This window comes from Ischnura elegans, chromosome 8 (genome assembly GCF_921293095.1).
Source record: "Ischnura elegans chromosome 8, ioIscEleg1.1, whole genome shotgun sequence".
Lineage (NCBI taxonomy): Eukaryota > Metazoa > Arthropoda > Insecta > Odonata > Coenagrionidae > Ischnura > Ischnura elegans.
The window spans coordinates 16,531,482-16,556,651 of NC_060253.1; the positions used below are offsets into that span (position 1 = coordinate 16,531,482).

General features: G+C 40.8%; 1 protein-coding gene across 3 annotated transcripts in view; it reads right to left on the reverse strand.

Annotated features, from left to right (window-relative positions):
* The window catches only part of LOC124164030 (insulin-like growth factor 2 mRNA-binding protein 1), a 207,621-nt gene that overhangs the window by 173,546 nt on the left and 8,905 nt on the right, over positions 1–25,170 (reverse strand). For all 3 annotated transcript variants that reach the window (XM_046541189.1, XM_046541187.1, XM_046541188.1), the window contains exons 3-4: positions 6,203–6,266; positions 3,290–3,343 (exon numbers count right to left, since the gene is read on the reverse strand). In XM_046541189.1, the coding sequence (XP_046397145.1) occupies positions 3,290–3,343; positions 6,203–6,266 (118 nt within the window). The remainder of the gene's footprint in view (positions 1–3,289; positions 3,344–6,202; positions 6,267–25,170) is intronic.

A 25,170-nucleotide genomic window follows, 5' to 3' on the forward strand; every position in this document is an offset into this window, starting at 1 on the left:
AAAAGACAACTTCAAAAGATAAGGAGGCAAAGTAAGCAGAGACAGTGAGTGAACGGGATGCTGGATCCGCTAATCAGGGAAGAATGTTGGGCAGGAGCAAAAGGGGAGAGAGCCGAGCAGGCTTCGTGGATGTTAATAAAGGAAGGAGGAGGCACGCCGACCTGAAGAATGAATTCTTGAGGAAAGAAAATAGCTCGCACGCGTCTAACGGCAGTGAAGATGATACGCAATTCATGTAATGGAGAAGATACTTACACGTGAAATGGTTATGCCGACAGGCGTATCAAAAGATGCAGTTTGGTGGAACAGAAACTTCTATGGCCAATTTTCAAAGAGTCTCGGAGCCAAAAACTTTCCGTGTCGGAGATTCGAGCGATGCCAACTGTTTTCCATCGCCTTTTCCGCTAACGGATAAAATAATGCCCATGCAATGCCACTAGCAACGAAAGATGTAGCTAATTCCTTATTAATGAAACTAAACCAAAATCACAAACGATGAAGCAATGATGAAACAAACAAGGATATACATACTTCCAGTAAATACGCCGTTGCGATCATTCATCAACGATGCCAAAAGATCGTTACTCATTCCCTTACTCAACTTCACTAAGTGGCAACTTATAGACACAACGGTAAATGTATATGGGGGAAGGGAAATAGTCCGCATAATGAAATTCCTTCACGACGACTTGAAGAGGTAAATGGCGAGGGAGACCACGGCGACTAAGAGGGAGGCGGGACAAACGCGAGCAAGTCGCGAAGGAGAGAGAGCTCCATTAGAGCAGCGACTTTAAAGCCACGCAGTGAAGATGAATGAAAGTGCTGGGAGGAGGAGGGGGGCGTGTGTTTGGGGAAAGGAGGGGAAGAGGGGAGGGCACAGAGGCGGGGGAGGAAGCGGGGGAGGGGGGACCAGCAGAGGACGAAGACCTCTTGGCCGGCGACACGGGAGGGGCGCCGATGCACACACACGCTCAGGGCCTTACCAGCACTTGAAACAAGGGTCCAACCATAGGTAACAGCCCGAGACTGCTAGCAATCATCCCAAAGCAACCCAACTAAGGGCAATGATAACTTACAGGGTATCTTATTATTTATGTATTCTACAGATTAAGGTAGGCTTCCATGGCGCAATTAACCCTTTCTAACCAAGAGCTACTTTCGGCAGAATTCAAATTTCCAGAATTTTCATTATGAAAACTGCAAAATTTCGCAGTCTATCATAATTTTCGTGGCAGCTGAATATTTCATCATTATAATTAACACCACAAAATAATGCGTATTTTCGATAGTTCCTAAATAGAGCAGAACATAATACATTTTTGAAGTTGCTTAGAAGCAACATTGTGTTACAATGGGTTAAGAAGTTACGGCAGTTTCCAATCCAGTCATGGTATTTCGGTCTCAAAATCACAATATGGCCTATTCCGTTAAAATCCTATTCTCTTCCTTTCTCTCCCTCGTTTACCCAACATTACCCTCTAGCACTGTTTTCAACATCCCCTCCCCACTAATTACTCGCTCCATCCATACCTATCTTGTCTTCCATCTCATCCTGAAGATGGCTCTCCACAACCACAATGTTCAGCACTTCGTCGTTCCTCCTCCTCCCCGTTCACTTCACCTTCTCCTACACACCCACATCTCGACTGCTTAGTCTCACCAAATAGATTTTCTTCGAGATACTGAAAAAATAAATCGCCAGGAAAAAATACGGCCGTACGAGCGCCGTAAGAATTATGCGCCCCTTCAGAGAAAGTATTTACATTTTATGCTTTATGCTCAAAGCTTCATTTGCTTAACACGATTGGCAGATGCTTCCCGCAGTCATGAAATTAAACCGTGGAAAGGTGATGTGTACGAGGTAAATTTGCTACCGATTCTTTTTTTTGGAAAATAATAATTACTTGTAATGAATTATATGTTGAATAAAGTTACTAGCCCAAATATTTTCTTCTCGAAAATTGGGTCATCACTAGTAACAAACTTGTATTCGAGCGGTCAACCGATAGACGATATCCAATCAGTAAAGATGAAAGAAGGGAAGAGGGATAGCATTCAAAGTGAGGGGAACGGAAGGACGTAAGGAAATGCGTTAGGAAAGGAATGCGCTAGAGGTGAAGACCCCGGGTGGAGAGGAAACGAAGGCAATTCGGGAAAATCGAGGGGCGGCAGCGATTTCGACCACTCGTACATAAGCTCACGGCGGAAGAATGCTGTGGAAAACGGATCCATTCATCTACTGTCTCTATCAAGCAAAGTACTGCCAACAACCATGTCCGGAGTGACATTGATTCTCTATCATACATTCGTCGGAAATTAATATGATCGAATCCTTAAAAAAAATGTACGCAATCCACCATCGCGAGATTGAATTACAGGATACTTCATTAGGTTACCGACCTCACTTCCTCCATTTTGTTTCAGCAAAACACACGAGCACGATGATAGTCCATCGAAATATAGGTGAAAGCAGAAAATACAGCTCTAAAAGGTTTTTCTATACTACAAACTGCATCAATGACCATATTTTGCGGACAAGTTTACGAACATTATCATGAAGGACTACCCCAGGACGTCATTACTTTCAAGGAAGACAGCAATTATATGATCATCATCATTCCACAAACTGTCACACTCGCGTACATCACATTGAGCTGAACTACCAAATAGCGTAGGTTAGCAAATAAGCACTGACTACTGCCGAGCCTTGATCGAATATGGATATTACAAACTTACGATCCACCCCGAAAGATGAGCCTAATCGCAGCACAAGAGACAAAAAGAATGCCCAGGAAGCAATAAGTACGGCAAATAAGCACTGCACCAAAATCATTTCAAGGCTGTAATTCTGAAGATATTCCACAGGTTATTTTTCTCTCCTACAGCACTACATATTTTAAACATAAGTTTTTCTAACACGGCATAAAAGAATAAATGTCCATCAAAACGTAAACGCACACCGAGAGATTACGTTATGGAAACTCTTTTTAATTTACAAAAATTTCGACCTAAAATAAGTGCATGTATACTATATCGTTTCGAAAACACCTCGCCGACAATGCAAATAGCGAAGGCAAGAGCCTAAGGTATCGCCAGGAAATTGTCAAGTTGGATGTTGCCATGGCCATGATTACGGCAGAAGGTATCCCAAGGAACCGGATACAACGCAGTTTTGAACACGCTTAAAGCATGGGAAAGTATTCACAGCCTCCGAAGCGCCATCGTATCACAGCGACGGAACACCATATGCAGCCGAAAAAAGTGGCAACAAAAAATTCTGACGACTGACCTCCATCCATTGCCGACATGTTCCCCAGCCGCGTCTCCGACGCCACCAGGTCCCCTGCGGACGAGAAGAAAAACATAATTAATAATGCTGACAATTGGGAGAGCATTATTCTGCCGAGAGAAAAAATACGGAGGGAAAACGTAAGGCGATAACAATGTCATGCAAGCGGAGGAATAGGCATCCTCTACAGCCATTTCAGCTACGTGCCACAAGCAGATCGGAAAAACAAATCATGCCTGTGAATGAGGCAGATGACATTATTTCGGGCTTCGAACCGAGTTAGAGGAGGCTCCATGCCGACGTTCAGACAATTTACGCTGATGCCGCCTCCAGGAAATGAATCCCTCGACAGTTAAGAGTCGAATTCACGTAGATCGTATGGATGGAGGAGATGTACCGAAATTGCGGAGGCATCAATTCCCAGAGGACGACGGCGAAGAAATCTGTAGAAACGTCAGCATGGAGCAAACCATAACCCGGTTGGAAGCCCGGTAGAGTTTCATCCGACGCACCATACTTTAGCGGCATTTTCATCGGATCGAATACTCCCGGAAGTAGTAAAATAAAGTAGATATAGAGCTAGAATAACTAAAATATAAATAATGTAGACTTGAGATGCCGAAGCAAGAAAGCGTAAAAACGATAAGAATCACGGTTAAAACACACTTATCGTTTCGGCCGTAGGTGAATCCACGAGTACGGCGAAATTGAGGAAATGTACTAAATATCTAGCAGCTATGAAGACAACATGATTGAGAGAAGTTCACGCGTGCAATTAACCTCTTTAGTCCCGGGATATATCTAGATGTTTTCTGGTTAATTAGATGTTACTTACTTATAATAACAATAATGTATATTTACTCCATCACTGTTTACTCTTACAGTTACTTTTACTTTGTATTCAAGTCCAAACAAAATTGGCGAACAAATAACACTAGGGAATTATGTGAATCATGCTTCTGTATGATGCTATCGTCTGTCAGGAAGCAATGAACTACTTGCAATAACGACATTTCCCTTAGACAAGCGGTAAAGAAATGAAAATCCGATGTATTGCATAAAATTCTCCAGGACTGAGGAGGTTAATCGAGCTATCGATTCACACATTAAAAAATAATGATAATTCCAGCTTCACAACATTTTAAGGTACACAAGGACATCCTTGTCAAGGAAAATAAAAAACACCGAAATGGAAAATGAAGACTAATCTAGTATACACAAAACACCAATCCAAAAAAGTTACTTAGGAGCGTGAAGCTTAAATAGGGGACCATTGACCCGAAGCCTTCAATGCATTTTGATAGAATCGCCGGTGACACTGAGTCATTTTGAATACATTACCCAAAGAATGATTGACATAAAATCCTCAGTGGTAGTGACGAATAGGAATACATCACAGAACATCACATTTCTCATATTATGCATCACTGGAAGTTATGTCAAACACCTAAATTCTACAAAAAAATACTTAGGATTAAAAGACCAGTAGAGTTAGGCTACGGTCCCCCATAACAAAGTCCAAAAGCAAGATCAAATACAAAAAGGATGATAAGATAAGAGAATGGGTATGTAAAGAAAAAGAACTAAGTAAAAATGACTAACCTTTAAAAAAGTTTCCTTAAAGGTGAACTGAGCGGAGAGCAGCGTCAAACCAGCTATATGATTATACACCAAAGATGAAGGGATTGCAGAATCTAATAGTATTAAATTGCAAAGCAAATTTGATCGAGTATGAATTGAAACAGGATCGTGGTAACCTACAAGTTAGAGCTCCTAACTGCTTCTCGAAGGGTCCCAAGTCCTATAATTCCGGGAGAAACCTAACAACGTCAAGCAAAAATCCTCAGAACGCGAGGTGGACCACGGAAAAGAATTGCCCCCCCCCCTATCCAGAATGTGGGAAATTCACACGGCTATGCCTTAATCTTGGGAGAGCTCTACTCCCACTTATTCTAACCAATTAAGGGGCTTAAACATTGAATGGACCAGAAAAGTGGACCAAAAAACTGAACAACAACTGCCGCGGTTGCTTGGATAGATGAGTGCACTATTTAACCACACCAAGCCAACTATAGCGGTTACGGTATTCTTAGAAGACGGCACGAGAGTGATATTTTTTACACAGGATGTCTATGCTGGATGGATATGATCCCGGGGCTTGGGGATGAACAACACCAGCATTGGCTAAGTATATAATACCTGAATTACCTCAGTATTAACGTAAAAACAAGATGAGAATCTCCCTCTCCTTAATCGGTTAGTATTTGATTATATTCTATTTATTATTTGAATATGGTTATTAAGGTTTTCAAGTGACTTATAACTACCGCTTTCAAGGTACTTAAAATTGGACAACGGCGAATATGCATCAAGACACCATGCGTAACCCAATTTAATCGATTTGGTGCAAAATCATATGATCATAGTTCGTGCAACTTGCCAGAGATACTCAATATTACCAAGAGCTCATAAGGTCAAAATATATTCGCAAATGAAACATACTAGTCCACGAGTCAAGTTCAACTGATTCCGTAAAAATGATCATTCATGTAAACAAGTAACCACATGCTCTAAAATGAAAAGTAAATATAAATAGTACACCAATTGGAGCCATTACGGCCAACCGCTGGTATTAAATTACTTGATAAGGTACACAACACTCCCTCGCTACATTTCTTTCGACATCAGCGGGATAACCAAATAAGATGCATGTCAATAAGGAAATAAAGTGGCTGAGAAATGTTCATACCTTTCAAACCGACCAAATAAGGATGATAATGCATTAAAGCATAACCTCCTGCTAATGCTCTACGCTACGAAGAGACCAACATAGTGATCATGTCATGCATCTCTGAATGAAACATTTAAGTTAGGTTCTCATCACGAAATAAAACTGATTGAAACCAGACTCACCTTTTCTTGGTACCGCCAGCAACAGATGGTTCCACGACTAGGGTAGATCCCAAGAAATTGAAACCTGTAAGAGAGATCGATGTCATGAATGGAAATCACATTCAAAACGTTTTACAACGTTCGCACAAAGCGTTATTGCCAGTAAGGCAAGCAATATAGCAGCCCTCCAGCGCAAACGTATTGCCCTCAGCCTGAGAATAAGGCTCTGTGCTCCATACAAATAAATACTGAGAATCGCAAATTCATCGAACAAATAACAACAAAGTAAATGTTTAGCTGTAACCCTTATCTGGTATACCAGGGGCACAGGACAACAAAACAAATCTGTAAGCGCGGTGAAAGAAGGATCAACCATATAAACTATGAATTAACACGATTAAAAAAACAGCAATTACAGATAAGAAAAAAAGATTACGAGCTGAGAGGCGGCTAGAATAGATATCCATTCCTGCCTGCTCCATCTGCAATATTCGCGGCACCACCAAAAAGTCACAGGTGAAACATTCAATGCTATGTTGTATTTCGAGTGTAAACTACGACCGAAGCTGATGGGTAGGTGGTTAGTGGTTTCCTACGAGCGGGAATGACGGAAGATGGAGACGGTTGAGCGCCAAGAATAGATTAGATGCTAACACCTCTCATTTGGTCTTCTCTACGCAGGTACGCACTCCATCAATCTCCTCGGCGAAATGCAGTTCATATTCCTCTACAACCCCCAAGCAACCTACCCCTCACACGCCCACAATCAGAAACACCGCTTGCAACTGCCTGGGGACGCAAGCTAAAAATCGATGATGAGTCTATTTTTGCAACGTCCATTCCGCGAAATTTCCTGCAACCGGCATCAACTATTCTATTGCATGAATGGCATGTGTGGGAAATAAGCCATATAAGGCTCGACCTGACAAATATGAGGATCATCACAGGTAAGAACGTATAGTTCCTATACCTGGATGTGCTCTGCCGGAATGATCAGAATTTTATTAATTGATGGCAGAAAGGCATAATATGATTAATATGTACAGGAAATAAAGATTGGTTTACCAATTGGTTTAGAAGAAAATAAAGAAATAAATCCATGAAATAATAATCCCCTCAATGCCCTACATCATTTCGTACTTTACATTGAACACAAACAATCAATCTAACTATGGCTAACAAACCAATAGGTCAAAAAGACGCCCATTACCTCAAATAGGCTGACGAACAACGACCACGCTAAATAGAAAAATAGCACAATGTAGCCGACAAAATAAATAAGCTAGCTATACAAGTATCGCTACAATACCCAATAAAACTGTTTTCTGTTTGTTTCTTATTTATTGTGTTACCTTTTACCTCTCATTTAGTCATGAAAACAACCAATGTGTGTTTGGAGGTGAAATAAATATATAAAATAAAGATAAATGGTAAATATCAATCTCAGCTTAGATCCCTTTCTTATATTTGGTGCCAATGATTAAGATACTTAAATTATGGGAATATTTATGCTATAGCCACCCAATTCAGTGCAAAATGCGTATGACTGTAAAGTGATAGACAAGCAATTAAAACTCTCAGTCAACGAAAGAAAATTCGGATAGCTGAACATTGCAGACCGGAAATTTCAGGAGCGCATTTCCACTTTCATGATTTAACGCTTTTCTGGGAAAAACAAAACTGACACGCGAATACAAGTGAAGTACAGAGCCACCGACATTTCTAAGAACAGCCACGTTCCCTGAAACATGAAACAGAGAGGGGTTCCAATTCTTCGCCAACAATTCCATGAATCTGGAAGTAATCATTGGCAATTGCTCTCGTGGAAGCCTTAGCGTGGAAGAGATCACAATGGACACAAAAAGAGAAAGCGCCGAAGGCACAATCGGCCTAAAAATTATCGATAAGAGAACACGGGATGAATCCCATCGACCTTAAGAGGACGCAGTTAAAAAAGCTATTTAAAAGCAAGACTAACATAAGCGCCACACTTGATGGAAATGCAGATAGCACTGGAGAGAAATACAAGATAAACATGTTCATACGAATGACCAGTTATAATAAATTAAGGAATGAAAAAAAAACACAAGACGGTTTATCGAGGAATTCAGATTTGTGTATGGCAAAAAATGGGCATAAAAACCAAATGGAGGGAAAGGGGGAAAAAATATAAGAAGTAATAAAGAAATCCGTGGAGGTAAGGACTAAATACGAACACAGTAAAAATGATATTTTATTACGAGAAAACTCGCTCAACCTTCGAGAAATTATAATTTTTAGTTAAAAAAATGCAAGTTATTCATAAAAAATACTATTTCTCCGAACCGTAGCCAGTGGCGGATCCAGGATAGGGACAAGGGGGAGGGGGCTAAGTGGGGGTAACCTCCCAGCAGTAGTGTGGGTCCGAACAAAATTTCCATTCTATCTAGTGTAAATTGGATATCCAAGGGGGGGAGGCTATAGCCCCCTCATAGATCCGCCAATGACTTTAGCCAACAAAGAAAAGGCTGATTATCCTCTACAAATTAATACACCTGCTGAGGCATAGCATTATCATTGGAAACCTATTACAAAATTATACTCAAAGCAAGCCCCTATTCCGCTTTACAACCAGGAAGCAATGAAAAGCGCCGATAACAGAAATCCAAATCGTATCCTTGAATCACTGAGAACGATAAGCGAGTTTCTCATCGAAACGTCGGAAGATATGGAGGACCTAACACGATGTGACACCAGAGAAATCTTCACTGCCATTATTCGCTGGGAAAAAAAACATACATTACATCCAAGCCTGACTTTAAAACTACGACATCCTTCCGCAAAAGCCAATTTTACACACAGCACCTGAAAATCATAGTTGTGCATCATTTTCTGACTCAACCGTGATATTAATGTAGCACCAGAGCAGGGGATGTTTTGTTTACTTGCGTCTATGCATTTCACGCCATTACTCGAGGTATTTTTAAATACCCGTTTATATGTTCTTTAGGCTGTGCAACTACCTTCCCTGAGATCATATAGATCGCCACACTCGAGAAAAATCTTTCAAAAATAGGATACATGACATTCCCACATGAAAATATGACAAGGGGGAAAACTAACAAGTTTGCGGCTCTCGACAAACAAAAGAAAAATCTCCGTAGTTTGGCATGCATTCATTTGCCTATGCATTTATCTTCAGAAATCACCCTTTGCCTTTCGAAAGTTACTACACTTAACACCACTAGAGTAAGCGCTCACAAGAGAGCAAATAATTGCCTGAGACACAATAGACAAAGTTGGAATTCCAAGAATCCGAGATTATTTGACGGGTGTGATTGGCCAACTAAAACGATAGCGATTGAGTTCATGAGGTTCTTAGGGATTATAAATTCATTTCCAATCATAAAAGGATATCAACATATCCAATTGATAGATAATTCACTCAAAACTCATTCCTATAATGCAATTAAAAATAGTAAGCGTATCATTATTAATATGTTTACACGTAGGGGAACCCGGGGCGGAACGGGGTAAGTGATTTTTAAGTGCGAAAAAAAGCGGTAGTAACTATTAACTACTCCAGATTGGTGTTGCTTATAAGTTAAGCAACACGAATCTGGACTGGATATAGATATTACCGCTTGCTCAGAACCTTTTTCGCACTTAAAAATCGCTTACCCCGGGCTTCCCTAATATTATTATATTATAAAATATTAACTATTTCCATAATGCAATGCTTAAGTTGGGATTTCAAATTTATGAGTTTCAAGTACTCATTCACATGACTGATTTTTACAAAGGCTCGCAGTAAAAATTGCGCCCCACGCCGCAAGATAGATAGTAAGAAGTCGATCGCACAAAGCTGCCGTTTATATAAAGATGGTAATTAAATTCAGCAGCAAAACTCATCTGACCGACAACTTTACCTCACATCTGCTTACGAAAAATGTGGGTTCACAAATGACTCGAAATGATTGAAGCCTAACACATTCGAAAGCACACAATAATAGTGACGAATTGACTTTACAGACTTATGCAAAACCTTGAGGAAATCGAGAATTGCTATCATGATAAAAATAAAACTGATATTTATTTACATAAATTTTATTTACATAAATTTTATTCCTAAACTGAGGTTTGAACAACATAATATGTCCCTTGACAGTGACAGTGTCTATGGGCGAAACTTAGGTCGCTTAAGAAATAAAACAACCGTCTTATCGTGATCATGAAGTTATGGTGAAGAAGTCGGGGTTTCATCGATGCCCTCGGTATTCGGTCAGCATCTTTTGCATTTTCTCTGGGCCATAGCCAACATCGGATGACCTACAAGGCCATCCCCATCGGTCCTGCATAACCGACCGTGAACTCGGCGTCCTCGAGCGAAACCCTGGGATCCGTGGAAAGGCACACTCACTCGGCGAGCGACCGGAATGGAATGGAGAACGGAAATGCCAGAGAGGCTGAGGCAACACACACACATCCCATGCGGGATCCCCTAACGCTAGGAGTCAAAACGTGAAGAGAGCGACCGGGCACATAGCTCTCACTCACTCTCATAGTACCCTCTCGGCCAGGAGGTTAATCAAGGGAAGGAATCGGTCGGGGGTCCGACGAAGGCAACGGTGCGCGGGATGGAGGGGCGGGAGGGGAGAACGGGGGAGGGGGGGGGGCGAAGGCAAGGTCGGGGGCGGAGGAGAGGCACTCTGCCCTCCCTCCCTCCCTTCTCCAAAGCCACTCGGCGATAAACCCGCCACGGCCATTGAATCATCCCGAGCATATCTGACTACGCTCCTTCCGGCGGGAAGAGGTCCACATGATTCCCCATGAAATTTGGAATCACACTCAAACGACCGATTTTCTGAGTCTTAAAGCGATAGGAAAACAGAAGCTCACCTGACACACGTTCAATAGATTCGAGAACGGAGAAATTCATTCTGATCAAAAACGATGAAACTCAACAAAAGAAAAACAGTCTCCCACAACTTAGTTATTTTTTTAAATCATTATTACAGAAAAATATGTTCAGTAGTACTAAATAGTCGATGCGTATAACGTATACTTGAATGCCTTAAGTTAGTAACGTGTGTCAATATGGACGAAATTACTGCTGTTAGCGGCATTACGCTGCGCGTAAGGAGGCATGTTTGTTAAAAGCTGAACCAAATCGCATTAATACCAACGCATAATAAACAACTTGTGGTGAACTCCAGACATCCGCATGCACATATGACTTGAAGCTGCAATAGCCGCCAACGTAAAAAATACATTCAATTAAATGGATAATCGGGGAAACTTTTTCTCCACCAAGACCCCGCGGTAGGGTTTGCCTAGTACGGTGTAGAAATAAGGGAGCGTAGAAAAATAAAATATGAAAATATCGCAAAAGAAAGGACAAGTGGAGAGTTAATGGGGTGGACCCGAGTTGTTACACAAACAAGATGATGAAAAAAATTAGCTCAATATTATATTATAAGAACATTACTAACTACAAACTTAATTCAATACTTTGGAAGGCCTTCCAATGAAGAATGTCATCAAAATGGTACCTGAGAATGTTGAAACCACCAAACACTAAAGCTGTCGACCACACACTTCGCAAATGTATGATTTTAAGACGGCTGGCAACGTAAAATGAAGATAATTTAATGGAGAGGATACTTACTGGAAATTATTAAACAATGACATTTTTAAATACACTACTGAAAACAGTCCAGTAAAATAGCTTTGAGAAATTGGCACCCATTGGAAGCAGTAAGATTGACTCCATAATCCCATTTAGGAAATAGATGTAATCCCAACGTCAGAATAAGAAAAATTGAAACGTGTTTTATTGGCAATATTCACGCTAAAAATGCTAGTACATGATAGTTAGATCCAAATAAAAGCTTAGATCTGAAACAGTACATCCAAGGCGATTGAGTTGCACATCGAAGATGATGATTGGACCAGCTAAATGGAAGGACTAACAGGAATATTGCTCCTACCGTCATCCTTACGCATCATAGGATAAATTTCACAACAAACAGACGAGAAAAGCCGATATTATTTTTAGAAACCCGGAAAAAAGATTATATTCTCGTGGATTAGATGTCAAGGGAGAGTCGATATCAACAGACCCGACAAACCGAGAGCAGATAACGATGCAAGACGCCTGATTAGAGAATAGTGCGAGCAAACAGGGCAACAACTACCTGGAAGGTGATACCGTTGGCACCACGTTCACTACAACGACCGTAGAGAAGGTGTGAATAAAATGACAGGTAGGGAATTGAGGAGCGCTGGAGAGGCTCCACTAGAGAACTGCATCCGACAGTCATCTCAAAGAACACAGAATCTCAAGAATACTTCGCCGAAAGATTTCTGCACATCACTAAGAAATTTTACCTATCTTTATACAAACCTCCATTCTTGCGTATACTCACCGAACGCATTATTACACGAGGATAAAATGAAACTAGCCGACAAAGGCGCATGGCATTCTTGCATGCACACTGCTAAACCACACTTTTCACATTCTGTACGAGTAGTGGTATTTAAGTGGTATAAGTAGTAACATTTAAAGATAAGAAAACAGCCAAAAGCTCTAAATGTAAATTCAACAAATCCCTAATGAGCCTGCAAACACTGGGGAGTAGAAAAAGAAGTCAACGATAAACAATATGTAAAGAATATAATAGCATTTTTTATGCAGATCATTGGCCTCAACCGAGAACTACTTACGAAGACAGTCTACATACAAATGCAAACCTCTTAGATACATAGGGGGAGTAAAAAATTAACTTAGGACGACAAAATAAAATATACATAGATAAATTCAAACCAAAGAAGAAGAAGTCGCCAAAGATGTTGAGAGTTTTAAGTAAACTAACAACTAATGCCCGATCTACGGCCCTCGGAGAAACCCCGAGAAAAAACAAAAATTTGGAAAACAAGTAGGAAAATAAGTTGCATTTAAGTCCAGCCTCTGCCTCAGCAAAAGTGCCTCTAAATTACACCAAATTTAAATTATATGCTTTTGCGTTTTAAGCCTACGACGTAAAATGAGGACTATAAATTCGAAGAAAAACTCGGAAAGAATATAATTACGACAAATGAAAAAATGCGCGGGAAGCACCCCATTTCGCCCTGCAGAAAATATTTTTTTTCAAAACGTAGCCACTATGAAAATCATAGCATTATACAGTCACATAACACTCAATACAATCATTTTCTCAAGTATTTTTAGTAGCATTTTTTATAATTCCATAGAAAATGTGGCTTTCGTTGGATGTGGGCAATGAGAAACTTAGCTCACTACATATACCTAATGCTGGTATTTTTCCACATTTGTAGGGGGGTCCAGCCGATTCTTGCTCAATCTCATCTGATTCCTTGCTCAATCTCATCTGGTCCTGGCAAGTATCACGCCATTTTTTCCACAAGAAAGAGAGTAAAATAGCGAGATTACAGGGTTTAGATTACTAATCATAAAGAAAAAAATTAAAAATTGCTTTCCTAAATAAATCTAGTGCGATGAAGCATAGATTAACGTATTTACACTGAAAAAAAAATCATTTTGAAATACCTCAAGTGATATTAGAGGGAGGAGGTCGAGCCAAATCTCACGATATCTCACTAATGAAAGAATAGGGGTGGCTAAAAAAAGCCAAAATCACCTCGCATAATTAACAACCCTGACTAGTGTGTTAAATTTGTTTCGTGAATGATACACTACACATATTGCATTATCTTTGTCGGCCTCGGTGGCGGTGGGGTAAAGTCCTCGCCTGCCAAACCGTAGGTCGCGGGTTCGAATCCCACCTGGGTAGGTGGTCCCTATCCAGGGCATGGATGTTTCATGGATGTTTCCTGTGAACAAGTTCCACCAAATATCGCCTTCCAACCTTAAGCTGATGGGTGTTTCTGTTTACGGGGAAGTTTTAAGTAAAAATAAAATGTCGATGTTAACCTAACCCACCCAAAAAAAGATAACCAATAATTCCATAAATACAAAACCGTTAAACGAAAAAGCAATAGCAAATAGCCAAACAAAAAAATCATACCCATTTCTCTCAAAAATACTATGTACAAATACAACTCACGGCATATTTAAGAAATTTCGAGATCCCACAACATGCCCTCACAGTCATTTCCAGATTAATAAAAACTAATCTCAATCCCACCTCAAGTGAATAAGAAATGTCGAAAAAAAAGGGCTGAAATGTGAAAATGGCACAACGACTGGCTACAAGGGCTGAAAAACGCAAATGAAATCCGGAGCAAAGAAAACAACCCGCTTTCCGAAAATCCACTTGTTTTTTTGTCCACGACGGAAATCACTTGGATGGGCTTAAAGAAAATACGCGATAAGTATTTGTTTCAAACCAGGGCGTCCCGTTTTGGACGGACGTCAAAAAAATCGAAAAAATCGTTTTTACTTATCGATAACAGCGGAGAGGGGTCCTTCGTCAGTGATAAAATTAAAGAAATAAATTATAGGCTAAAAGACTATTACGCGTGACCATGACAATAGCGGTCACGATGAGTGTAGCCGTCACAGCTCGGGTACCAAATTCAATATCTTATCAATCGTTGATAACACGGTCTTCAGCACAGAAGAAAGCAGGAACACGATTACCAACTCGGTCCCTACCCCATGATAAGCTATGAAGGCTTCCAAAATCAAATGCTACTGATATAAATTCTGTCCTTCGCCAATGCCATCTGTTGAGCATGAAAAATACATTAAGACACCATTGTCTAAAAAAAACTCTATTACAGACAAGTGGGACAACCGAACAAAACAGCCTTTAATATTTTTTCGCAGAACTTGAATAGCATTTTGACGAAACTAGACCAGCCCCCAAGGCACAAGCGGTCCATTGAAAACTGATGTAGGGGACAAGAACAGCTACATAAGCCACCTCCAGGCTGTTCTGCAGAGGGATACCAAACCGCAGCATACAATGCGCTACATGTGCAATTAAGTTTTTCGCAAAATATCCTAAACACGTGAATATGTGAGTCAGCTCCCATCACACATTGACAGTGAGAACATTTAGGAGGATAATACCACATTCCGATCACCACCTTATTCATCATCAACAGTCATCAATCTAAGATTGGTGACTGCACTCCATTCTCCTTTAAACTAACCATTTAAACCTATGCCCGATTTAATTGACTTGTCTTCAACCAAAGGTTTCAAAAAAATTCTCTCAGATTCAATATGACTGACACTATCTACGAATTTGGTCTTCCTCAATCAAGAAGAGGAAATTCGTCAAAACCATAATCATAACTAGCGTTAATTGAATTAGGGCATAAGTCCAAAAATGAGCCACACCAAAATTAACAACTACAAGGGAACACCACAGACAAAGGGCATTGCTGATCCACGCGGACCTCCTAGACGAATATTATGAAGTAAGCTCAAGCAGGCAAAAGACAGACCAATTGGTGCTCCAACGCACATGACCATCGAAATCATGGTTGGAAAATTTTCCAGGCTTATGAAAAATAAGTCTACCACCCCGAACTGACTTTTAATACCTTACATTCGCAACGAATAGCCGGTAGAAAACACCAAAAACAACTATAAACCCGTAAAACAAAAAATGCGCACAAAAAATAAATACATCATTATTAATTGGGCCTGATTTTTCTTTTCACACAATATCCGAAATGCAAAAAGCTGAGATTCCTCAAAAACGAAATAAAATTAATACTTGTGAGGGGTATAGTATTAGTATAATTTGATTATCCTATTTGTTCTATAATCACATATACCATTTTCGATTAAATACCCACTTCAAGGATACTGTTATGCACCCGAGGATAAAATAGTTTACAAAGTATAATTGAAAACTAATTTGGGATCACTGTTTTTAGGCGATATGAAGCCAAATTATAAAGATACATATCAAATAAAAAATTGACAGTGCTTCACAGATTTTCTTCGCCTCCTAACCATCTCATCAAAAAGTTCCTTCCCAGACATATCGGCAGTCCCCATCCCATTCGAACAACAAGATATTGATTATAAAGATTCACACACATTCCATCTTGTGGAACCGTTGCTGATAATATGAAAAAAAACAGTAAGCCCAATTAGCAATCAGTAACGACATAGAAACAATTGAATTAGAAAATGAAGAGAGAATGAATTGCTCCGCTCAACAAGTAATGATCCCGCGATACCACAGAGAACATATCATTACCACAACACTGCGATGGAGCCAAAGAAGAAGGGTAAGGGAAAGGTTAGGTGAACTTTGAAGGAAGGATTACCATCTTTTTTATTGACATAGGAAATCTCCTTTTCTTTAATCTCAAGGAGTCCTCCCAAAAACCAGTTGAGTCCAAACACCCGTTGGTAGTCCTAACGAGGAAATCCTAAACACTTGCGCGACCAAGTGATAAGTCATGCTTCTCATTGTATCAGACCATACCATAAACAAATATGCCACCTAAATCAAAGGAAAGCACATGGTTTTCTCCAATATTTCTTAAATAAATCCAGCAACAGATGATTATCAAGGCTTCTCGAAAGTGGAAACACAACGCGGAAGCGACAAAAAATACTACAAAAATTGCCGTCATTCACATGTTGCCCGCTTATAAGTACAAGGCAAAATCACACCAGCCAGCCGAATAAAAAAGTTAAAACGCCGGCTTCGCAGACAAAAAATTGAACAGCAATTGATAACGGCGATACGCAAAAATTTAACTGTATTGTTAATACTCCAACGAAAGCAACCCTATAAGAATATCCTAAAACATTTGGAAATATTCGGAAAGAGTGAAGTACATAATATTTTTTTCTAAGGATATTCCCTAGTTTTTAATTTCTACCAAACACTTTGGAGAGATGCAGTATCTCAGGGTCTCCGGGCGGTAAATTGTCCTCGGGTCAGGCACCGGGTGAGGCTGTTGAAGGACGAGGTTACGGAAAGTGACAAACTCATCGTTCAACAATAATGTACGCCCTCCGATCTGCGAAAGTCCTACCAGTTTTCCAGAACAGGTTACAAACACTTCGTGAAGATATGCGGCCGTGCGAAATTTTCTTACAGCTAAAAGCAACCAAAGAAATACTTTAGGATACAAAGGAAAAAGTACTTTGGATGAATCACATAATAATTCCCATAATATGCTTTCATTGAAAAAAAGGTTACACTAATGGTATCGTACGACAATAAAATCATATCGACAAGGATTTTAAAAAGGAACCGAACAAAAACGGGAAGTTTTTAATAAAGAAGATTAATTAATGAAGAAAATAGATAATTTAATCAAGAACTTATCCCTGAGTGGCTATTATTTGGCAAGCAAGGGAGTACAATTAAATCTGATCTTATTCCAACTCCGACGACTCGGGATAGCTCCAACTGGGTATCACGACCGTAACCCATAAAATATGTAAAGGCGAACGCCTATGTTTACAGAAAATAATTGAGAAACGCAATACATAATAGCAAGCCCCGAGCAAGTTCCTAATGCGGCTACGCCGAATTCACGCGACGATTTGGACAATTTCCCAGAGGCGCGACCGGAAGTTGTAAACGCTTTGAAGGGAAGAAACACCGCGGGCAGAGGTTGCGTGGATACCCAGCGGAAAGCATGGCAGAACCCGCAGGCGACGACGACTTCCCAAAAGAGCTTATCAGCTAGCTGCCATTCAAGCATCTCGCCCCGCCCGCCCACGACCCACCGCACAGTGGTCCGAAATCGGAAAAAGCCGGACAAAAGTCCAAAATGGCTTTTTTTGAGCTAGGAACCTGAAACTTGGCACAAATACTCACAAATGATGGTTGATTATGGATTTGTATGCCATTTTTCATAATGTTGATCCGTTGTTGAGATACAGCAGCTCAAACATGACCAATTTTCAAAAACTCGCGCGAACTCGCTTTTCTCCGAAAATCTTTGAACTTAAGCAGGTGGTGTTGCAGTTGTATGATTTTTATGGAATAAAAAACACAATATTCCTTTGAAAAGATGCTTTGGCTATATTGTTCATGATTTTTGAAGATTTTGGTTCACATTTTCATAGTTTTACAACACAAAATGGCGTACCCATTTTTCGCGTGAAATTTCAAATAAAGTGGACATTATCTTTCGTTTACGAAATATGGTAATCGGGAAATTTACATCACAGTGTGAAGTAGACATTTGTTAAGAATATTGCGAAGAAATCTTGGAAAAAAGTTTGCGACCACGGAAATGAGAGCGATTTTTCGATCGCGCATCAAGTCTGAGCTACGCCACGCGGGACTCTGAGGCTTGGTAACTGCGGGCGATTTATCAAGTTTTTTTCAGAATTGCTTCTTAAAAATCGCCATTTGAAGCATGGCACATAGTCAGTATTGACATTAAACACTATTACCAAGATAATGGATCGATCGATTAACCGTGTAACGCATTACTCTAGTGAAGATGGTAAGGGTTAGATTTTTGTCCGTACCATTCTACGTTCACGAAGTATGCTTCGGATATTGAAGTATTGTTAAGAGATTCAGTTGGCATGCGAAATAAAGAGAGAAGTAAACAGCTTCTGGGAAAGGCAACTACCTATATTCTTTGTCCCTACCACTAGCTACCCTCCCTTTTCAACCCTCGCCGAGGAGGGTCGCGCGGATTGTTGTAGTAACTTCCGTTATTAAATCCGCGGCTGCAGTATTTCCTTCCTCCCTTAAACCAAGGGTGGTGGCTAATGCCAGCTCAGCTACTGAAGAAGTACTTTTTATGTTCTGAACTTTTCTTCTCTTAGATCTGTAACACGAAGAAGTAAAGTCTTTCTCGGGCCGCCCTAATGAGCCTAACAAAGCAATAATAGTAGGATATAGAGTGGTACATAAAATGCATTACATATGGAATAAGTATAGATATTCAGAAATTAAATTTACTTTAAAAGTTCAAAACATAACGTAAATATAATACATACCTGTTGCCTTTAAGGAACCAGGAAAGTATTGACGGACAGATTCAGGGATAATTATTGGCTCCGCGAGCCATTCCTTACTTCGCAATAAAAATCGTTTATTAATACGGCAACATTTGTTCCATAATTTTTCGTAATATAGCCAAAATTCCAACCTAAGAAATTCTCGGAGACCATCAACAGCTTCTTCATAGCTCTGGACATTCAGTCTCCGCGACAAAAAATCCAGTAAGAGTATTTTTTTCTCGCCTGATGCTTTACTCTTCATTTCTAATATTTTATTATGCAACTCAGAACGATTTATTTGACATGAATCCATTGCTACCCTAGAAAACAAATCAAAATGATAATTGCCATGATGACAATCTAAAAGTGATATAACACATTGTTTAAGAAGTCGGCAAACACACGTATATTTTGTATGGAAATTGGTAGAACTTACCTTAAAAATTTTCAAGCTGGAAAATCACAGTTCCGTCCAACTCCGAGAATAGATAGTAATTATTAGTGATAATTCAATAAAGGTCGAACTAAATCACTGGGCTAGATGAATTTCAGAATTGCACTAGAGCACGACACGTCACTAGGGCAACAAACACGACCTTTCTTCACCGATTCCAAAATAAAACTGCAAGTTGACGTACGTCTTTGCCTTGAAATCCACCCCACCAATGAATTTACTATAAACTAACACACAAACAGACTTCCGAGTCACTTTTTTGCTTTTCAATACTATTGCCTTTTCGTAGGATCCCCAATTATAAAAAAAATACCACACACAGGAAGTACACCCGATGAGAATTTCAGCACACTGCCTGAAAGTACACCACATAGCTTGAATGGCTCTAGTGGACTGAAGCTAGTGGTTTAGAAGGTCCCTCAAGAGACGAGAAAATATCTCGAAGGGGTCCTGATATACGCTGACTGTTTACATGGAATCCTATATTCGTTGATTGCTGTCCAGAAAAAAAAATGCAGTGCGAGGCACATGGCCCCTTTGCTAAGGACGCTAAGGACTAAAGACGCAGGCCAAACACACTTGGGGCTCGAGGTGACGACAAACAAGGAGGAGACAGAGAGAAGGCATTGAGCTTAGAAGATACCGTATCTCAAGCTAAAGTAGCTGACCGAGCTGAAGATTTAAGAGATCTGCTAGATTTTGGATGATGTTGAAGATGAGGACTCAGACATCAGTGACGACAGTTCATTCGGGGATTGAAAGAAGAATTACCGTTAATGAAAAAAGACAATGTACAATCTCATAAAAATGCGAAGTAAAAGGTGAATTCCGAAGTATGTATCCTCTTTATATTCCTGTTCATAACTCTGCATTAAATTAATTCGTAAGATTTAGAGCTAATGATTGGTAATCCATTAATGCTACATTGTTTTTTTATTGAAATATTCCACTACGAATTTAAAAAACAGGTTCCAAACTTAAAAAACGCAAGTATTTGATTTCATAATGATTTTTGCATTAATCAAACGTGTTTCTTGTATGCTGTATAACGATGGATGAAAAGTGAAATTTGACAAAATCAATTTAACTCTTTATTTACCAATTTAATATAATATTTAATTATAAATTAAAGGATAAATCATTATCTTTTCTTTCTCCTTCAAACATTCTCCTAGTGTATGGTGATATCAAAGAGTAAAAACCCGTGTAGAAGGACCCTTTACATACCTTTGCCTTTAAAGGCCTTGCGTGGTCATAAAACGCCACTATCCGCGCGACCCTCCTCGGCGAGGGTTGAAAAGGGAGGGTAGCTAGTGGTAGGGACAAAGAATATAGGTAGTTGCCTTTCCCAGAAGCTGTTTACTTCTCTCTTTATTTCGCATGCCAACTGAATCTCTTAACAATACTTCAATATCCGAAGCATACTTCGTGAACGTAGAATGGTACGGACAAAAATCTAACCCTTACCATCTTCACTAGAGTAATGCGTTACACGGTTAATCGATCGATCCATTATCTTGGTAATAGTGTTTAATGTCAATACTGACTATGTGCCATGCTTCAAATGGCGATTTTTAAGAAGCAATTCTGAAAAAAACTTGATAAATCGCCCGCAGTTACCAAGCCTCAGAGTCCCGCGTGGCGTAGCTCAGACTTGATGCGCGATCGAAAAATCGCTCTCATTTCCGTGGTCGCAAACTTTTTTCCAAGATTTCTTCGCAATATTCTTAACAAATGTCTACTTCACACTGTGATGTAAATTTCCCGATTACCATATTTCGTAAACGAAAGATAATGTCCACTTTATTTGAAATTTCACGCGAAAAATGGGTACGCCATTTTGTGTTGTAAAACTATGAAAATGTGAACCAAAATCTTCAAAAATCATGAACAATATAGCCAAAGCATCTTTTCAAAGGAATATTGTGTTTTTTATTCCATAAAAATCATACAACTGCAACACCACCTGCTTAAGTTCAAAGATTTTCGGAGAAAAGCGAGTTCGCGCGAGTTTTTGAAAATTGGTCATGTTTGAGCTGCTGTATCTCAACAACGGATCAACATTATGAAAAATGGCATACAAATCCATAATCAACCATCATTTGTGAGTATTTGTGCCAAGTTTCAGGTTCCTAGCTCAAAAAAAGCCATTTTGGACTTTTGTCCGGCTTTTTCCGATTTCGGACCACTGTGCACCGCCAAGAATACAACCACAGTGTCACCCGCGAATTCGCAAGATGCTCACGAATGTCAGCGGAAACATAGCAGACGAGAGGCGCAACCAATTCTCACGTCGCACATAATGTCGCACGAGCACAACCTCAGGATACTTTGGGGAGAAAAATCAAATGAATTCTTGATACCCGAGTGGCTGAAGATTATAGGCCATATCTTGAAACATGATGGCCTGATGAAAACAATCGTCGAGGGACAAGTGGAAGGCAAGAACGGAAAAGGAAGACCTCTAATGACATATATGGAACTGGTAGAGAAGGGTGTGAAAGAGAAGAAACGCGTAGGTGTGAAAAGATTAGCTGATAGGAGCATTGAGTGGAGAGCTGCGTCAAACCAATCTTAGGATTGTTGACCAGTGATGAGGATGGCTGATGACCAAACGCTTGTCTTCTAATTAATCCAGACGTTAATCCAAAAATTATAGGAATGATACGGAGCGACGGTCTATGCTTGCTGAATGATACGAAAACCTACGTAGGAGCACGTTACAGGGCAACAGTTATTGTCAGCAGGCGAATCATACGCTAATTACCATAACTATTTTCCGCACCGATAAGTCCAACATTCCACACACGAGGAAGCGAGATATTTCCTAATAAAAATACGGCCTATCTCCTCCTGCAAGGCGTTTTAATGACCCACCTGAGCTAAGGCGCATCATATTCGTGGTATTGATAAAAAGTTCTCATGAAATATCCATAAATGTGGACTTTAAGGTGGTTTAAAAATTTGAACATACCAGCAAACAGTACAAATTATGAAGTCTAAAACATGGACGTATACACCTAAGACATAGTGAATATCCGAAGGTAAAAATCATATCTACCATACTCTAGTCTAGCTGCTAGTTTAACTCTTTTGATTAGAAACTGAGGATGATCCGATTACCTACACATGTAACTTTTTTATTTTATTATATCCCCAAACCACCGAATACAGCTCTCATAGGCACTTGCTGATTAATAAACAACTTCGCTTACTCCATAAGGAGGGCTATCGACGCTAATAAGGAATAAATTAAAATAATAGCATAAGGGCCACGCCTCTATGAATTCTGAACATCAGGAATCGGACATGCACAAAACCCAATGATTCATATCAATAAGATAATAGCTGGATGACATTGGAATAAAGGGTAAGGGGCATAAAAGGAAGCCACCAATATTCTAACAGCTGCATCCAATGACAAAGCTTCTCGCTGCGAAAACATAAGCCAGAATGAACATTATGCTACCCTCGAGTAAGATTTTCTGAGAATATTTGCGAATGGTCAGCAAGATTATCACGTTGTCAAACACTGGTACTGCTTTGGAAAAAAATCGTAAAAAAGATACAAAATTTGGGGCTTTCGTAAGACACTAACAAAAACCACCGCAATTCTAGAATTCTTCAACGATGGACGTGGCGCCAATGTCATTTTTCCGCAGCGACAAACAGAAGGCGGGAAAATTATATAATGATGACAAAAAACGTTTCAGTTACTCTTAAATAAAGTTTTCCAATAGATAGGAACACTATCAACAGCACCTTCGCTCTTACATTCTCCAAGTTTTATTCTCAGTAAAGTCCATCCGACATAAAACCCATTTCGCAAGAAGTCACACATGTCCAACCCCAGAACCCCCGAATCAATCCCCGGAATACCACTAACACAGGGAGAACCTCAAAGCAAAACATTACAAACAACTCGGCCTCGTAATTAATCGGCACTGAATTTAATGAGGGAAAAAAACTGCGCTGTACAGTAACTGTCGGCAAAAAATACATATTACTAGAACCTTTACTCCCAACACTCGCCCACGACTCAAAACTGACGCAAACAAAAGAAGCGGAGCCCTCCTTCTCCCGACGGAGAGAAACTTCCGGTGGCAGATAGCAAGAGCATGTGGCGGCCGACTCCGAGGGGGCCGGACGAAAAACAGGGCACGCATCGGCGCCGCCACGGGAGAGGCGACCGCGGAAAAACGACCGCTAGGAAGGGTATGGGAGCGCCGCGGCCAACGCGCCGCCAGAAACCCGGCGCGACGCGGGGGATGGGCCCAGCACACCCCCGGCGAAGAGACGGGGTCCCAGGATAGCACCAAAGAAACACGAATACAACCAATGCCAAACCCTAGAATCCTAGCAAGCAAGCGGAAGCGAGTAACGAAGGAGCGTAAGTCTCGCCACGGAATGCGAGTATTATCATAGAGGGCGGAGACGATAACACGCCATACACATGAAGGAATGCGTGCATTCCCGGGGAATACATAGTAAAAAAACCCTTCGTACTGACGCAAGGTCAGCAACGGGAATCCTGCGTTAAGACGAACGTCTTAAAAAGACGATGGCCTAGTCAGTCGTCTAAACGTCCACAGCATTCCCGTTGCTCACCCGCATGAAATCCCAGGAGCTTTTTACACAAGCTAAAACACAACGACCTAACTACCCGACGGCATGTAACTCTAAAGCCTAACCGCCAGCACTTCTTTCCCACAAATCCAAAAAATCCGCCAGCACGACGAATCCGAATGAATTATTTCCAGCACAAAAATGCATTACGGGATGTTTAGTTGGAAGAGAGAGTAGGAGACTCCTACGTGCCCACCTTAGGTAAACGGGATATTAGTGTCAAGTAATAAATAGCGCTTGAGGACGAAACTACGACAATATAGTGAAATAGTTGCATAGCACGGAGGCTGGATGTTCAGAAAGGATCGACAATCGCGTCCGACAGGATTACTAACAGTAAATGCACTCCAAACGATGGCCCTGACGATGCTTCTATGATCGGGACGTAATCAGGGAATAACACAGTGGAGACGGCGACGTCGGGAGCGTCGTGCATGGAAAGAAGGACCCAACGTGGCCGAGGCGCGGCAAAGGCCAAGAAGGAGCGAGAGGGAACCCAGCGAGACGCATGTGAAGAGAAAGAGGCTCCCCGCTTCCGCCGAGGGCCAATAGGAGATCCCGATACGCGCCTCGCTTCGGCACGGACGTAACCCACGCTCCGGTTGGCGGGACAGATCTGAGGGGGAAGGGAACGGGAGCGGTAGTGAGAAGAAAGGCAGAGGGGGTGGGGGAGAGATGTTGGTGCAAGGTGCAAGGGCGAGAGAGGAGAAAATCGAGAGGAGACATCGATGTATCGAAAGGGATCGAGATGAGAGGAGGGGAAGCGGCTCGGCGGCAATTGAAACGTCTTCGGCAAAAAATTGAATTCTGCAGCGGCGGTCAATGGCCGCCGGGCTAGTAGGCGCGGCCCATCCTCGTGCTCCCGCAGTCCTGGGCCGTGAAAACACTTGATTCGCGATTTCGAGATGCTGCAAAGAGTTAGGCTGGGAATGTGACGATGAGCTTAGAGAAAAATGAGCCGGTGGATGTCACAGAGCTTTTCACTCACGCCAAACA